This window comes from Acyrthosiphon pisum, chromosome A1 (genome assembly GCF_005508785.2).
Source record: "Acyrthosiphon pisum isolate AL4f chromosome A1, pea_aphid_22Mar2018_4r6ur, whole genome shotgun sequence".
Lineage (NCBI taxonomy): Eukaryota > Metazoa > Arthropoda > Insecta > Hemiptera > Aphididae > Acyrthosiphon > Acyrthosiphon pisum.
The window spans coordinates 118808121-118826017 of NC_042494.1; the positions used below are offsets into that span (position 1 = coordinate 118808121).

The window sequence follows — 17897 nt, forward strand, 5'->3', positions numbered from 1 at the left end:
AATTACCGATAACCATGGTTGTAGATAATATACCGATAGCGGTGTTATAACCACGGACCACGGACTAGATAGTACTATCTATAGCCGTGCTCATCACCACGATTTAAGGTATCTTAAATCTTGCTCATCACAGATCATATTATCCAGTAATATACTAATATCCATTCTATTTTTTATAGAATCTACACTATACAGTTCTACATGGTTGTCGGTTGATGGTTCTCTTTGATTCTACACTGGTGACTACCGATTTGCCTGTGTCAACTATTAATTTAATAATGTATTAATTTGTTATTTACTTATTTAACTTGACTTTACTCACGTTAGTACTTAGTACACAGTGTTCGTGAATATGACGACATTAAGAGAACTGAATATGAAACATAAGGGAATTATGAAAAAAAATATTAGGCCGAGATGTACTATTACAGATCCTTATGAAAAATTTTGGTAATATTTATTAATATTTATTATATAAAAGCTATAAAATGGTTTATATGACAAGGATATAACACTTTCTTACTGATAGTTTTAGTTTTTTCACTATCTACCTCACAGATATGTTTAATAATATCATTAAGCACAATTTGGGTTAAAATGACAACCATCTGTAGATCTACAATGATGTAATCATATAAACATTAGTATTTAATAGTATATTTTCTCATTTTACAGGCCACTTTTAGATTTAGAAAAATCTCAATTACTGGTCGATGAAATGGAAAAGTAAGTATTCAACTTTCATATTTTTGGTATTAACTTAATGGGTATAGTTTTAATTCAACATATTACGATGACTGCAAAATATACAAATTTTTAATTTAACTTTAAACAATTTAACCCAATAAAAAAAAATTTTGTAAGTTTCAACCAAGTTATTAGGTAGTTATTATACATATATTTTTTTGAATGATATTATTTTACTTACCTACTGATTAATAAATTGTACTAAATTCAATCATACAACTTATATAATGTTTATCGACCCTAATTCAATAGTTTATTTATAGCTTTAATTTTTCCAGAACTATATCTAAAGAAAATGGTAAATTAAAAGTAAATTGGTTTACTGTTAAGAAATTACCATTGGATATACGAAAATGTGAAATTAAGAATCTTTCCAACACACATAAGAATAATATAAGTCTTGATTTAAAAGCACAAAGGTAAGGTATTTTTATAAGGTTTTGATTATAAAACCAAGCAATAAATAAAAAATATTTATAAACACTTAATTCTATACTTGCAGATCAGTTTTGAAAATGGGTATCAATGAAGTTAGTAGATGTGTTGAAAAAGATCAAATAGCTTGTTGTTTGATAGCAGAAGATGTAGCAAACTGTATGATTGCAAAGCATTTGCTTTTTATGACTGCTGCAAAAAAAATACCAGTCCTAATTCTTCCAGATATGCATTGTATCACAAAACGTATTATAGGTTTTTCTTCTGCAGTGTTAGGATTGAAGGTTTGTACTATTTGTAAGAGTATGAAGTAATTAGTTTATAATTATAATATAAAATTATTCCTATTTTTAGAGTGATGTAATAAATAGAACAGAAATTTCCTTGCATAATCTCTATCAAACTATTATTAAATTATCAAATAAATTTAAAAATCCATACATTAAGCAAATTGATATGAGAGAATTGAAATCTACAGAAATCCCCTCAAGAGTAAATGTTAATATTGAAAATTATTTACTTAAAAAGCCACGAGAAGGTAGGGCTTTTGTACCAGAAGAAACATCAAATGTACAGTTATTAAATGATTTATCATTTATACCAATTGAAAAAATGGTAGTTGAAAAACAACAACATTTTGAACTTGAAGAAAAACTATTTGAAATACCAATAACTACTGATTTATTTAGTATAGATACTAAACCAACAAGCATTGAAGATATAGGTGAATCTGTGGAACGCAAAACCAAAGAGTTTAGAGAGCCTTTAGTGAGATATCATGGATTAAAAATTAAAAAAATTAAACCCAATCCCAAAAGAAAGCCCAAAGAGAAAGAAAATAGTTAATACAAACACAAAAAAATATTACAATTAACATTATTATTGTCAATTTAAGTTGTTTAATATAAAAAAAATATATACATAAATAAATTATACTAAGTATTGTAAAGCATGCATTTTATTCATATTCAATTCAAATTAGATCTTCAATTAATTGGGCTACATTTTTTGAAACATAAACACCATATATAGAGCTGAAAAAAAGGAATCATACAGAACAAATAATTTATATGTATTTTAATTAGCAATGAGGCTTACTTGCAACTTCCCATTCAGATTTTGATAGTGTGCCCACACTTTCCTGTTTATTTTCATTTAAAAACTGTTTGGCTTTATCATAATCTTCTTCTGTTCCCATTAGTTCAACTCCTTCTCGGGGAGGATATACCTAAAAATAGAATTTCATTTTAAAATGTAAATAAAAAAAGTTTGTATTTCTAATCATATACAACTAGCTGATCCTGCACAGCATCTGTGATAAATTGAATAATGCCAGTGAATTTAACCTCCATTAAATGTAAATAAACCATTTAATTACAGTAATTTGGGTGGTTTTAACCAAATATAAAATAGTTAGATAAATGTACAAACAAATTTAATTTATGCAATTAAGAATCTAATCTTTGGTTTCAAAATATTAAAATTTTTTTAAAAAATATACAGACAATTGTTGTATATTATATATATATTAAGAATTTTCATTTAATATTAATTATCTTTATGATTATTGATTAATATTGGTAAAAGTGCCAAAAAATGACTATAACTATATATACTATGTGTCACAGTAGGAACATTGATTGTTTAAAAGTAATAAGAACAAAAACAGAAAAATATGAAAAAGTTAATTTCATATAATTTCAAAAAAAAAAACATACTTAATAGATTTAGGGTCAATTAACCTTTTGATAAACATTGATGTAAATATAAGTTTTCAAGTTATGCTTAGAAAAAATTATAATAAATAAAAACATTTCTACCGCAAGTTATTATTTTTTATAGATTGATAATCAGGGCTGATGCACAAACATGCAATTATTTTTTTCTAAAATTTGTATTTATAAGGAAATAAACTTGGAAAAAAATAATAAATATTCAAAAATAAAATTTATATTTTAATTAGGTACACTTTTTGTGTAAATTTTTCCTTTGTAGATCTTGTAGCATTATTCTCAGTCTTAGATTCCAAAAAATAAAATGCAAGAAATACAATAAATTATGTTATTATATTTTTATAAAAATAACATATCTTTTATTATTGAAAATCATTTAAATATGACTGAGCCCCAATCATAACGAAAATTTAAATTAATAGTCAATAGGTATATAATATTACAATTCAAAATATAGACAGGATGAAGTTGTGTGGCGTCTCTGTTTTTAAATTATTAAAATTAAAATTTTCAGTAATGAAAAAATATTTGTTGTTAATTTATAACTTAATATGCTTCAAAATCTTCAAACACACAATATCATAAAAATGTAGTACAATATGCAACATAAATGTTTGTATTTCGATTGTATGTACAATGAAACAAATTTGTATCGAATCAGTTTTTATAGCTTCCTAAGAAATATTGCCTGGATATAAGACATGATAAATAATAAATATAAGAAAACAAAAGTATTAACTATTAAGAATCAATATCAAAATAATACAATATCAGCTTCCATCCAGTTTATAATTAGTAATTAGTAATTAGTAATTATATAATATAGGTAAGTCATAATTTAATCACCAATATTAGGTAAATTTATTGATTTTTATATCTACTCGTGTTTAATGTTTACATATGTTATCCATTTTGTAATTACTAGGACTCGGAAGTTGATGCATTTCGCATTTTTTTTTAGAACTTTTTAGACGATGCTCTCCTGACCACAAATGTGTTTCATTAGCATGTGAATCTGAATAACTAAATTTTATTTTGCATTTTTTTGTGTTGATTACTTTTTAAGTCATTTTTTAACATTTTTAGGTCATTTTCCCACATTTTTACTGATTTCACGCTAGTTCACTTCTTATTGTTTCTTGTCGACCATTATGCCGATAACTTAAAACTTGGAAATTACTACAGACTAAGTTAGTACCTATCCGATTTTATCTCGCCGATTACATTTGTCGTTGTCGTGTTGTAGTGAATATTATTATACCTACATTTTATTATTTTATTTCATTTTTTTAGGACATTTTTGTCATATTTTGAGCAATTCGAAGCTTTGATAAATTTATATAGAATTTTATAGTAAAATAGAGTAAAATATTTTTTAAAAAAATGTATTTTTATTAGTTTAAAACTAATATTTGCAATTTTTGTCATTTTTATGTCATATTTGCATTTTTTTTAGGTCATTTTTTATTGTTTTTAAGGTCATCAACTTCCGAGCCCTAGTAATTACATATGAAATTTAAATACTAAAATTATAATCAAATAGATACCTCCAATGCTGTTATACGGCTTAAGAAATTTATATCCAAATTTGAATGTTTTTCAAAATACTCGGCAAATGTCATTTTCATTTTTAATTCCAATCCGTAACTTTTTGCTAACCTATTTGAAAAATAATTTTGAAAATAAATAATAATAAATTAGAAAATGAACTGACTTTTCTAAAGCAGGAAAATAAACTAGGAACTCTGGGCAGTCGACAACTCCTTCTAAATGAAAATTATATTTTGCACCAAATATTGGGAATGGTTTATCAATGTTGCACATAAACTCAATATTATAGATACTGTTTCCAAATTGTTTTTCGCCACATTCTTTTTGGCGTCTTCTAAATTGATAAAATAGAAATTAATATCATATTAACAATTTGTGAATTTAAATTTTTATAAATATATTATACAATTCTGTTAAGCTGACTATAAAATATGACGTAAGCATTTAATATAAACCGATAATGCCAAGACCGTCTTTTTAAATGCTTTCCTCTACTCAATCTAATCTTTTGTTCCTAAAATGTATGTTCACACATCTACTTTCCAATCCTGGTTTTGCTTGTGAACTCAAGAACCAAGTGATTTTCAAAGCTTGCACTCATGCACAATTTAAATCTTTTCAGTTGGTATCTGAATACCATTTATATTTCTTTAGTACCCTATTTAACTCTAAATAACATTAGGTACTGTAACTATATGGGACCCATAATGAGTCATCCTTATTATATAATCCTCGTTCTTTGGAACCTTGTTTACTCATTATATACCTTGTTCCAATCCTTCTGATGCCGCAAACCTCATCTCAAAAAATTGTTCTTCCATTTTCTTGCAGCCTACTATTTTGATCTGCTTTGCAATGCTCATTTTCCGATCATTGATGTTTACCACAGGCTTTATGTTTTTTGCAGTTTTAGTTCTGTGGGTGCTGATAGTATCCAATGTGGTGTTTTGTAAAAATGTTAAAACATTTTAGCAGAGCCTCTATGACTATAGAAACTACTATTTAGGCATTCAATTGATTCTACTACCTTTTCTTCCGTCCTAAAACTTGGACCAATTCTGATGTCTGGTGATCCTGTAGATGTGAAAAAATTACGATCTTATTACTATTATACCACATTACCACACTTGAGCTACTTTCAATTAATCATATTATTTTGACGAGTGAGCAGCAAAGTTATATGCAGATCAAAGATTTCTTGAACCTTGTTCTTCAATCTAATTTATTTAGATACATAATTATAAGTCTTACGCTGTACTTAATCCATATCTAGTTAACAACAATCTTCAACATTTAGTAGCTACGGGTGAATCTTTGGCCTTCTTCTTAATATATCCATTACTAAGTTATGAATTTCTGTCGCCATAACTAATCCCATTAAGTATACTTATTCTGTTAAAAATATCCCTCTGAAAATTGCGTGTGACTTAGGTCTCAGCTATACTTAAGCTTTACTTTGTATCCTACTAAGTATCTGTTGTAAACTATTAAACTTCTTGTATTAATTATTCATGTATCAACTGAATTCTAGTTAAGTATTATTTCACTTAAAGTTTTATTTTATTCCATAGTTTGCTCTGTTCATAAGGACCCTTTCACCACTACTGTCCAAAGAAAACTATAAAATTCCTATGTCATGATGTAAATAATCTTTGTATGCCATTTTAGAGCATTACTTCTTTGAAACGTTTTGCAAATCGTATACACTCATTCCATTTCTAAACAACCTTCTTTCCTCTAATACCGGGTCTACACAATTTGATTTTTGTATTGTTTCTGTTTTTAAAAACAATTTAGATTATTCTCGTCTAATTTATCTCGTCTGCGTTGGAAAAAGATATTTTCTTTTCCTGTACAGCCCCAGCATAAGGCTGACTATCTTAAATTACTATTTTGTGTCTCTTTCAAAGTCCTGTCCTGCCATACTTGTTTCTCTATCTCATTCCATATTACTTTTCACTTTCTCTTCTAATTTTCTTAACTCTCAGATTATCCGTTACGCACTGCAAGTACCGAATCTTGTGTTTCTTTTCAATATAAGCCAGCCTAGTTTCTGTATCACTCTAATATATAAAAATATTGATGTATTGTCATCTTGTAATGAGTTCAACCCATATGTAAAATAAAAAATAAAAAAATGAATACATTTTTATACAACTAATTTTAAGTAATATTTTTAAAATTAACTAATTTTAATTAATATTACTTACACTATTTCTCTGGCATTAGGTATAGTACCTATAAATATTCCACCACTCACCAGATTTTCTGATACATTTTTTAGCATACATTCAGCTTGTTGTATACTTTCAAAGCAGTAGTGAAATGCAAATTGACAACTTACCAAATGTAATTTCATACATGAGTCTTTAAACAATGTATTTATATTTACCTATAAATGGGTATAATGGTTTCTTTAATAATATAAATTATGTATAATCAGAAAAAAGGTTTAAAATTTGAATTTAGGGAACAAAAAATATAAATTACTCTAGTGCAATCTGCGACAATAAATTCAGCATCAAACAAGTATCTGTTTCTTGCTTTCATCTCTTTGTATCTGGAATGACAATTTCCTATTGATCCTGGAGAAATATCTACAGCTACTAGATATTCCATACAACTTGAATTTCTCCATTTATTTAAATCGCCACCTTTCCCACAGGCAAAATCTAATACATGCATTTTTCCATCATGAATTCTGCTGTCTCTAAGCATTGTTACTGCTTCCTCTAAAAAATAATAACAAATGAATATTAAAAAGCTCAATAAATGAAAACAAAACAAAACATTTTACTTACGGATAAGAGTTGATTTAACCCAATTATTGAAATTGCGTAAGTACAAGATACGAGATGCATTTCTTGCTGATAAGTTATTTTCTCCATGGTCATAGTGACGAGCAATGGTAGCAGACAACAGTTCTTGAGGTTTTGTGACTTCTGACATAGTATGCAGCTCACTAAAATATATATATCAATGGACACATGGATTAAAATGTTCAAAAGTATTACAAGAAATTTCAACCATTAAAAATAGTTATCGAGAAATTAATTGTTACATGTAATGCCTATTGAACAAGTAGATTTTTAGTTTCAAAAATTTCCAATAAAAATTGAGTTGTTACTTGTAACTATATAGTATATACCTAGAGGTATCAGTCAAAAAAAAGTCTTTAAAATAGTCTTCAATAGTGAGTGCTCAAATAAACAAAATATTTTAGAATATTTTATAATATTATATTATATATATTATATATTATTATTATGTATAATCAATGACATTGGTTTATTTAAAATGTAAATAATAAATATTTATAATAACATCTAGTACACAGTTAGTACTCAATTGATATCAAGTTGGTTTTAGCCATAGACCTTATACTAATAGACGGAACATCCAGGCGGGATGCGGGTGGGTGGTGCGGTCTACGCTACAGTGATAAATATATATTATATACAGTAATATACAGAGTATTGTATCATCTAATGCGCATGTGCGAGTTGGGGGCAGTTGTCCGAAAAATGATAAGGTAGCTTATACCACGATACCATACCAGCATATACCAGCACTGACTCCAATTTTAAAAAAACATCATACAGTGATGCCATGCTAGCGGCATATTTCGTCGCTACGCTCCTCGGCGCCGTCGCTCCCATAGATATTAAAGAATGGATAGGCCATGGCACGATTAAAGATATCTTTAATCGTGACGTATACCAAATACTATAAATGATAGTACATAGTACTAAGTAATTGCGTATACTGATAAAAGTGCGCTGCTGCTGCAGCGGTCGGCGCTCAGCAGTCAGCACGGTTGTATATTATCTTAAACCGTACTGCTCAGTAAGTTATCCAATCGGCAATCATCATTCATCAATATTCAATAGTACATACTACATTTCGTTCTTTGGATCTTTTTTAATTGGAGAAGTTGAAAGTCAATTTCTTGACTACGAAGTTATCACTATTTACATTGTAAGTTTCATATAGTGAGTTCTGATCTGTTCTCATAATACATAAGTGTGTTGGTAAAGGTTTACTTTCTTACTGTTTACAGGGCTACTCGTTTTTAAGGATAATTTGTATCTACCAATTATTTTTAAAACAAATATATATAAACCGTTATGGCAATGATAAACAATTTTTTTCCACACATTTTTGCCAAGAACTGAAGAAACTACCTAAGTTTGGTTAGACATTTTTAAATTTTACCTAGCATGGCTATCTTTTATTTTTATAGATCAAAATATGGTTATTAATTTTCAAAACTTAATATTTCCATAATATAATCTTTTGTTGTTATTCTATAATCTATTTACACAATTAACTATTTATATGTATGTACCTATCACCAATTAAAATATACACTAATTTGTGATACCTACCTAATATAATATATTTACTCAGTATTTGTTTTTGTAATGATATAGAACAAATATCAATAGGTGTATCTACTATATACAATTATTTATAATTGATTGTTAATATTTATATAGTGACAGTGGCGTGCCCAGGAATTTTAAACCTTAAAAAAAGAACAACATTTTTTTTTTTTATTAAACAAAAATAGTGGGTTAGTGGAAGTTGCTCTGCTGTACAGTAGGCTACTGCAAGTGGGTGACTATAGATTTAAATTTTCCCAATAGTTATTTAATGCCACGGGAAAAACCACTGACAAATTACGAAAAACCGCTAAAAACATGATTTTAATTTCTAACGCTTTGTTTATCACCATAGAAACGAATAAAAAATAATAATACTATAATATTAATTCAACTTACAGGCTATAGGTAATAAAAAAGTGTTCAACCCCCCCCCCCCCCCCCCCATTGACATTTTCCCTCCTAATAAATATATTGTTTATAGCCTATAGGGTTCGGGACTGCTTGCTAGTTATAAATTTGTCTTATGAAATGACGAAATTGAATACAAAGTTTGAATTTGCATATCTGTGTATTTTTTAACTTAAATGTACATACAATTGTCGGGTCGGGTTTGGTTAAGTACAATAGGCGATAATTTTGAGATTTGAGGAGGCCGAAGCCTTTTATAATACCATACTATTATAAAATTGAATAAGCTTAAAAAAACTAAGTTAATGTTTGAGAGGGGCGGAGGGCTGTTAAAGTTGTTGGTGGAGCTTGGCTACAGTTAGCCCTATGTTCGTATATGTAAGATTTCATAAGTCTGTTTGTGACAAAACTGTGTTTAAACTATAATTGACATCTAGATTGTAGATTGTACGAAGAAATGAACATCAGTAGATATAGGTTCGTGTTCGTTTATCAAGGTGTTCACATATCACATTATTTGCTATTACTTATTTATTAACCTAATACCTATTGTATGCCAGTATTTTTAAAAATAAAGTTGTTATTTATTTATTTATCAGGTTTATATACCTAGTAGGTAATCTACTTATTTTTTAGTTTTTATTACCAAAATTGCAATATGTTTTATGATTTTTCAAAAATAATATAAACATGTTGCTACATAGTACATATTATATTTAAGCATATTTTGAGAATTTCGACTGCATATTTCGATAATTTTTAGTGCAACAAGTCAAGTCCTGAACCCTAAATTTATTTATATATGAAAACTGTAAAAACTTGGTTTTAATCTATACTTAAAACACCCCTCATTTGATAATCCTGGCTACGCCACTGAACAGGAAAGTATAATTTTGGTAGTCTTAGATAACAAGATTGTGATGTTGAACAAAACAGGGTAGTCTCGTATAATAGGAAAGTACCAAAAAAAAAAAAATACAACATTTAAAAATCTCTGATGAGAAATCCAATAGTGTTAAAATATGAACTTTAAACGCTCATAAAATTTTTATTTGACTTTCCGTTAAACATTTTTTTTTTTGATAAAGGATAAAGGTAGACAAACTTATGTGGAATCTTGTATTAAATTATCAAATCTTAGATAGTTAGATTTAAAAATAAAATATTTTATGAATTTCTAACAAAATAATTTGCACATTTTCATGATTTTTACGTAATTTGTCAAAATTCGAACTAGCTTATAAAAAAAAAATTGTGACTGTATTTTTAATAGTTTTCAACTGCCAATTGTAGAATATATTAGGAACCTCGTATTAAATTTCAAGCTTGTTAATTCAATGAATAAAATTAATAACTCTAAACAGTTGTGATAAACTAATAAGTGGTTTTTTCGTAGGTCGGCAAAAAAAAGACATTGTGGGGAGGATATAACCCCTAACCTTCCCCCCTGAGCATGCCACTGTATAGTGACTGTGTGTTTCAAATATTTTCAGTACATAAAAATGATTTATGTTGTTAAGACTTTCTGCTAGGTATATCATATTGTTTAAGACATGTACAATTTGTTTTAACATATTATATAATTTTACATTTTGATTTTGATTTCTTTGTCGGTTCAAAAATGTTGGTTTTTAAGCAAATATTTTAGTTTTAAATGTTCTTGAATATTTAATTTATTTTTTAGGAAAATACCATCAAGATTTAAATCATGTCTGTAGTTCTTGAAACTACTATTGGGGATTTAACAATTGATTTGTTTACAAAAGAAAGACCTCACTGTAAGTACCTATTCATTTTTTGTAGAGTAAATGTGTATTTCTTCATTTTATCTGCTACTAGCTCAATTATAATCTTCTTACCACACAAATTTTAACCACACATTTATTATACATACATATTAAAGTTAAGATTAGGTAGGTAAGGTACGATAACATTTATAAACATATGATAATATTTAACCACCGTCATTATTAGTTTCATTACGAGTTCGTCAAATAGATTGTACATATTAATCTTTATATGAACATACATATGAACTTATATATAATCGCATTTAAGGACATTTGAATTGTAGAGTGTGTTCCTTAGACAGACATTTTAAATTATCGAGGAGACCGAAATATATGTATTTTCTTCTAATTATAGAGGTTATCTCAGCGTTTAGTTCGATTTATGGAGTTTTTCGAATTATCGAGTGGCTATTGTACTACCTACTTTTGGATAATTTCTTAGAATAACAATTTAATTTATCTAAATCAATACTATCCATCTTATAATATTATTTTTATTAAAGTAACTACTTATTTAATATGTATTATTTAGATTTAAATTTTGTTATGAAGTATATTAATTTATAAATTTTAACCATTACAGCTTGCAAAAACTTTCTGAAGCTATGTAAATTAAAATATTACAACTTTTGTCTCTTTCATCATGTACAATCAAATTTTGTGGCTCAAACAGGCGATCCAACAGGTACTGGATCTGGAGGACAATCAGTATATGGGTAAATTTAAAAAAAAGATTTATTGGATTACCTATTTATATTCAATATTTTAATTGTATTTTATTTCAATTTAGAATTTTATCAGGAAAAGATGCAAGATACTATGAGGGAGAAAAAAAACCAAAAATTAAACATGATCGACCTGGACTTGTTTCAATGGTTAATTGTGGTGATAATTTGTATGTTGAAGGTTTTCAAATTTGTTTGATCAAGTTAAATTAATAGAATGTTTTATTTAATAGAATTGGATCACAATTCTTTATAACTTTAGGTGAAGATACAACTTGTTCATTAGATGAACATATTGTTTTTGGTGAAATAGCTGAAGGTCATGATGTATTATTAAAATTAAATGAGACAATTTGTGATGCTACACATCGACCATATCAGGATATAAGGTTTGAACTTTTTATAAGTATATAATATATATGTTACATTTGAAGTAAGATATTAAGGTACCTATTGACTATATTGTACAAAAGTTGAAACTTAAAATAATTTATCTGTCGGTATCAATAGCTGTCCTTGTGTTTGACTATAAACTATCATAATATAAAAAGTGATAATATATATACATATCAATAAATCAAATTACCTACATAAGAAAAAATTAATAATCTGAACAGAAGATAAAATATAAAAATAAATACAAAAAACAAATGACAATGCAATATTAGTATATCACTTATTTTTTTTTTTACTGACTTGAAAGGTTTCATGAGTTATGATGATGCAATATACATTAACTCAAAACTTAAATTTAAAAAAGCTGCAGTTAAATATATATTAATTTACATTATATACTTGCTTTAATTTGATATAAAATTCTTAAATAATTTAATTTGATTTATTTATGTAATACAACTTTTTAAAAAGTAGTTTGAATAATACACATATTTAATTTACTTAAAAAAGAAAAAAATAATAAGTATTATTTATTTAATTAATAGGTGATTTTATCCTAACAATAAAATATTTTATGATGTAATTAATATTAACTTGTTAATTCTCTAATAGCATTATGATCCAATACTCTTTCATTTTATATTTATTGCTTATTAATTAAAACTTTCTTTTTTCTTTTGATAGAATCACACATACAGTCATCTTGGAAGATCCATATTCTGATCCTGATGGTTTAATTGTACCTTGTCAATCTCCTGAACCACCATTAGAAGTACTTCAGGTAATTTAATTTTTAATATAAATACATTTAGATTTAAAATATGAACTAATATATTTGTATAGAGCGATAGAATTGGAGCAGATGAAGACATCACTGAAGATATAGATATTGAAGAATTAGAAGAAAAACGACAAGAAAAAGAAGCTCTAGCTCGTGCTACCATTCTTGAAATAGTTGGAGATTTACCTTCTGCTGATATTGCACCTCCTGAAAATGTTTTATTTGTGTGTAAGCTAAATCCAGTAACCAGTGATGATGATTTACAAATAATATTTAGCAGATTTGGTAAAATAGTAAGGTAAATATTTTTATATCAATTACAATTTTATGACTTGCAAGCAGTTTGAAATTAAATTTAGAAACAATTAACTATAATATCATACTCTAATTTATTTTTGTACAGCAATCAGTTTTATCCAATAAAAATAATCTCTTAAGCTGGTATTACACTGGTTCGTTATCGGTTGATCGACAATTATTTTCATTTGGTGTTAACCGACTTCTGGTCAATCAGGATTATTTCAAAAATCAAAAGGTATCGAATAATTGTAATACTAGCTTAAGAAATATAAATTCAAAATTAATGCTCTATTTTTCTACTTATTTTCAATAGCTTTTTTGGAAGTTAAATTAGAGGTTGTTGTTTTAGGTCTAAAATAGAAATGACTGGCCTGAAAAGTGAAAATATTTTAATATTAGATAAGATACAGACAATTAATTTTACCCTAGTAATTTCTCAACTCTGTTGTTTTCTGTAAGATTTACAAGCCTGTTTTATTTTTGATTTCTTTCTGGCATTCAAACTAAAAAGTTTTTATTGTTTTTTTTAAAAAAATGCATCCTGCTTGTATCACTTAATCCCTCAATTTTTGCATCCAAATGCCATACTAATTAACATTACTTTAACGTGGGTACATTTTATATTCAGAGAATATAACTATTCGTAAGCTTTATCTGAGTACCCAATAAAATTAAGTATTTAGTAGTTTATATGCATAAATATCTATTACATTGTGTGGTATACTTGTTTATTTTGCATTTAAACTAAAATAATAAAATAACCACCCTTTTTAATTTATTCAAAATAACTTTAACGAATTATTACATACATGATATTATACAATACCAATAAATTTATACTATATATAATTGTATGGACAAAATATGTAGAGTTAATTATACCTCTTTCTGATGACCATGTATATTACTTTGTTACAGTTGTGAAGTTATTAGAGATAAAAAGTCTGAGAATTCTCTTCAATATGCTTTTGTTGAATTTGATAATCAAAAATCATGTGAAGACGCTTACCTGAAGATGGACAATGTACTAATTGACGATCGCCGAATTCATGTAGATTTCAGCCAAAGTGTATCAAAAATTAAATGGTTAGGCAAAGGACGAGGAGTAAAATACACTGATAAAGATGATGAAGGAAAAAATATAAGTGATAAATATTCTAAGTACAGAAATAAGAAAAGAGATAGTCATGTCTCAAGAAATAATTACATTAAAAATAAAATGTCAATTCATGAATCAAAACGTCATAGAAATGATGATAAAAACTATAGATATCGAGAAAGTGAAAAAGAAGAACGAGTACCCTATAACAAATATGGGAGAAATGATAAAGATGAAAACAGAAGACGTGAAAAGGATGATAAAATGAAAAAAAATTACAGAAATGAAGGAGAAAGGAAAAACCATAGAAACGAAAGAGATGGAAAAAATGAAAAGGACGACAAAAATAAAAGAAGTAATAGAGATGATAGAAATAAAAGAAGTGATAGAGGCGACCGAACCAAAAGAAGTGATAGACATGATAGGGATAGTCGTAGATAAGTTAGTAGATAATGAGAAATTAATAAAACAGTTGAGAATGACTAATTAACCAATTATGTATTTATATATATTGGCAGAAAACTATTAAGCTTAAAAATTACTTAGAAAATGTATACACTAATAAATTTTAGTTGTTACATTTTTATTAAAAGTAAATACATTGGTACTTGTACCAAATATTGAAAACCATATAATATAGTCTAGTAAATGACCTCATATCATAGGTATTTAAGATTTTTCTTTATTAATATAAAAATATATGGTACGGGCAGTAAATTTAGTACTTATTTATCTTAATACATGTATCATGTATCATGTGTATTGAAAATGCATTATATTTTTTTAATTGATAATAGTTACTTTGTTACTTATTTATATACATAAAAATGGAGCCCAAAAAATGTTGTTTCCTCATCAATCGAGAACGGCTGGTCCGATTTGGCTCAAATTTTCTTTTAAATGTTCGTAATTGCCAGGAAAAGGTTTTTACAAAAAAAAATTTTAGGAAAAGTAGGAATTCTGGATGTTAAAAATACAACAGTGTATTATATACTGGTTGCTTTTGGTTAATCAGGCAAGTTTGTTGATTTGTATTATTATTTTTTGTCAGTATATATATAAATTTTTGTGTGTAGATTAGACCTCTGGGAAGAATACAAGCTAATTTAAAAACGGTTAAATTTGGTTTTTTTTATCAACGGATATTAGTAAGGTCAGGTTAGGATTTTGTATTAATTGATTAAATTAATCCACCATAGTTGGAATACGACAAACTTGGTACAACTTTGATAATTGATACTTTTGAGTTAAATCATACACTTGCGTACAAACAGCACGGGGTCCGCGAATCTACCACAGGTAAATTGCCTACCTGATAATATACTGCCGCGAATCAGAATTTTTATTCGGGCAACGGAAAAGTTAAGATACATTTTTAACAACATACATCTAATATTAAATAACGAATTGAACCAAATTTGAGTCATATAGAGTTGGTGCATTTAACGGACAGCGAAGTGCACGGGATCAGCTAGTCTGCTAGTATAATATAGATAAATAGATTGATTACTATTTTTTTTTTATACAGAAATGAAACAATTCAGAGTACATTTTAAATGTTTGGCTTTGATTTCATTACAGACTGGACCATGACAAATTAAATTTATTTATTTAATCTGCCATGACAGAACGTTAGTGCAGTGGCGCAATTAGAGAGGGGGCTTAGCCCCCCTAACTACAATTTATTTTCACCCTCTCAAAAAAAATATCCCTTATTGATTTAGATAATTTAAGCCTCCTATGAGTTATTTTAAATTAATAGTTTTTATTAGATGGGGTGTAGCCCCCGCCCTAGAGTTTTAACCCTAGCTATGCCTATGCAGTAGTGGTAGAGTGGACATCAGCTGCCCCTCATGTGGGCTGAATATTTTTCACTAAATTCGCCGACGTTATCGATTTCGGAAATTTAGATATGCAAAGTATCGTACAATATTGAATATATAATCGCAATCGAAATTAATAATTTTTTAATTATTGGCCCCGGCCATTGGGTATTTGGGTTGCCCGAAACCACGGTTAAAGATCGAGTAACCTGTATATCTTTAATCAACTGATTTTAACGCCGAAGAACTTATATAATATATTCTAAAAACAATTTTTTTCAAGTTATCAATAATTACCTACATCATTTTTTTTCAATATCACACGAAATAACGATATTGATATTCAAAAATCAAAAATATATCGTTGAAGAAGCCTCAAGCCTATTATACAGTAAGTTGTACATATGTAAAATACAAAATATATTAGACAATCTTATATCTTGAACTTGATTATAGAAATATCTTTAATCGTGATCTTTAACCATGATCGGTATAAATAAATTACCTAAAAAAAATACAATAATATTGTGAGGTATGAGGTAGATTTATTATAGGTATTTTAATATTTTTGAAGGTGGTTCAAACTAGTCTTTAAACCAGGGGTGTCCAACCCGCGGCCCGCAGTAGATTTTGATGCGGCCCTCACTTCAATTTAAAAAACCATCAATTAATTGTATATAATACATTAATATTATGAGAACAAATTTATTTTAAGAATATAATTTTTAGACTTAATTACTCGTATCTCGTTGTAAATTGTAATGCCGTTTAATAGGTAAACTTATATAACAGGGGTATCCAACCTACGGCCCGCCTCTCCTTTTGCCATAAAAATAGAAACTTTACCAGCTTGAAGTTATCGAGCTTTTTTTTTTTTTAGACAACATATTTCTAAAAATATAGGCCCGCGATGCCAAAGCGTATATCAAATTTGGCCCACCGTAAAAAAAGGTTGGAGACCTCTGCTTTAAACTGTTCTGATGATATCTCTTAGACTTTCAACAAAATCTGTGAGTAGTTTTTGAGTCTATGAGGACATGGCCTTTTATTGTAGGTTTATACCTATGAATAAAACAAGCGTAGTGAAGTAGGTGGAAGTTTGTGCATCGTCCATTCGTCCCTTCGGTCCCTGGACAGGATAGTATACTATTATCAAGCCCGGATTAAGGAGGGCAGAGAGGGCTATGTCCCCGGGCCCACAGGCCACAACGTATATAAAACAATAGTGGGCCCCTGCCCCCTATAGCGGATAGTATGTTTTTTTATTAAATTAGAAATATTTGAATAAAATATATTAAAGTTTCTTATAGGCTAATATTGCTAAATATTACTATAATATATTTATATATCGGTAATGGATAATTATGTTATTATTATGCTATTGTAATATCGACAATGTCGTCAATTTTAAGCAGGAAAATAATTGGTAAGGAAATGTGATTTATAGGAATATCTGAGCAGTGAGTATGGCGAATACCGTCGATTACGAATTTACGGCGAATGATGATTGAATCATTATTACTACCTTAATAGGTATTTTAGATTTGGCTGTAAAACTGTTTTTAATAATAATAATTTATTTAAACTTCTTCATAATACCTAATATTTACATTTAAATTAACATTTAAAGTTGATACCTACTATCTCTATAAGCAATAGCTTGTAAAAAGAGTAAGAGTACAATACCAATTAATTAATTATACACAATTCTACAGTACATA

The 17897-nt window shown here is 27.6% G+C and overlaps 3 protein-coding genes across 5 annotated transcripts; 2 read left to right on the forward strand and 1 right to left on the reverse strand.

Moving 5' to 3' along the window:
• Positions 1-122: 122 nt before the first annotated feature.
• LOC100161723 (ribonuclease P protein subunit p38-like) lies at positions 123-2131 on the forward strand. Its single transcript, NM_001162651.2, has 5 exons — positions 123-450; positions 676-726; positions 1026-1166; positions 1250-1466; positions 1537-2131. The coding sequence occupies exons 1-5, from the start codon at positions 353-355 to the stop codon at positions 2026-2028; spliced, it is 999 nt and encodes a 332-aa protein (NP_001156123.1). The 5' UTR covers positions 123-352; the 3' UTR covers positions 2029-2131.
• On the reverse strand, positions 2062-7727 carry LOC100159670 (mRNA cap guanine-N7 methyltransferase-like). 2 transcript variants are annotated; one of them, XM_008183566.3, is made up of 8 exons: positions 7528-7727; positions 7268-7428; positions 6957-7198; positions 6677-6858; positions 4630-4800; positions 4463-4574; positions 2281-2410; positions 2062-2216 (listed from the first exon to the last, which is right to left on the reverse strand). In XM_008183566.3, exons 2-8 carry the CDS (start codon positions 7413-7415, stop codon positions 2182-2184), a joined length of 1020 nt encoding a protein of 339 aa, XP_008181788.1. In that variant the 5' UTR covers positions 7416-7428; positions 7528-7727; the 3' UTR covers positions 2062-2181. The 2 variants fall into 2 exon arrangements, with proteins under 2 accessions (XP_008181788.1, NP_001233056.1); NM_001246127.1 differs by having other exon boundaries at positions 7615-7677.
• Positions 7728-8247: 520 nt separating this feature from the next.
• Positions 8248-15149, forward strand: LOC100163787 (peptidyl-prolyl cis-trans isomerase sig-7). 2 transcript variants are annotated; one of them, XM_003243632.3, is made up of 9 exons: positions 8248-8444; positions 8527-8659; positions 10947-11040; positions 11636-11768; positions 11843-11947; positions 12011-12166; positions 12858-12954; positions 13017-13252; positions 14173-15149. In XM_003243632.3, exons 3-9 carry the CDS (start codon positions 10971-10973, stop codon positions 14792-14794), a joined length of 1419 nt encoding a protein of 472 aa, XP_003243680.1. In that variant the 5' UTR covers positions 8248-8444; positions 8527-8659; positions 10947-10970; the 3' UTR covers positions 14795-15149. The 2 variants fall into 2 exon arrangements, with proteins under 2 accessions (XP_003243680.1, XP_001945585.1); XM_001945550.4 differs by lacking the exon at positions 8527-8659.
• Positions 15150-17897: the final 2748 nt, after the last annotated feature.

Excerpts from the sequence above, each read along its gene's own strand:
- LOC100161723 (NM_001162651.2), top strand. The coding sequence starts at position 353 with ATGACGACATTAAGAGAACTGAATATGAAACATAAGGGAATTATGAAA. Across the intron at positions 1,167-1,249 it reads CTTGATTTAAAAGCACAAAG|ATCAGTTTTGAAAATGGGTA; the intron begins GTAAGGTATTTT and ends CTATACTTGCAG. Across the intron at positions 1,467-1,536 it reads CTGCAGTGTTAGGATTGAAG|AGTGATGTAATAAATAGAAC; the intron begins GTTTGTACTATT and ends TCCTATTTTTAG.
- LOC100159670 (XM_008183566.3), bottom strand. The coding sequence starts at position 7,415 with ATGTCAGAAGTCACAAAACCTCAAGAACTGTTGTCTGCTACCATTGCT. Across the intron at positions 6,859-6,956 it reads TTGTCGCAGATTGCACTAGA|GTAAATATAAATACATTGTT; the intron begins GTAATTTATATT and ends ACCCATTTATAG. Across the intron at positions 4,575-4,629 it reads TATTTTCCTGCTTTAGAAAA|GTTAGCAAAAAGTTACGGAT; the intron begins GTCAGTTCATTT and ends TTTTTCAAATAG.
- LOC100163787 (XM_003243632.3), top strand. The coding sequence starts at position 10,971 with ATGTCTGTAGTTCTTGAAACTACTATTGGGGATTTAACAATTGATTTG. Across the intron at positions 12,167-12,857 it reads CGACCATATCAGGATATAAG|AATCACACATACAGTCATCT; the intron begins GTTTGAACTTTT and ends TTCTTTTGATAG. Across the intron at positions 13,253-14,172 it reads AGATTTGGTAAAATAGTAAG|TTGTGAAGTTATTAGAGATA; the intron begins GTAAATATTTTT and ends ACTTTGTTACAG.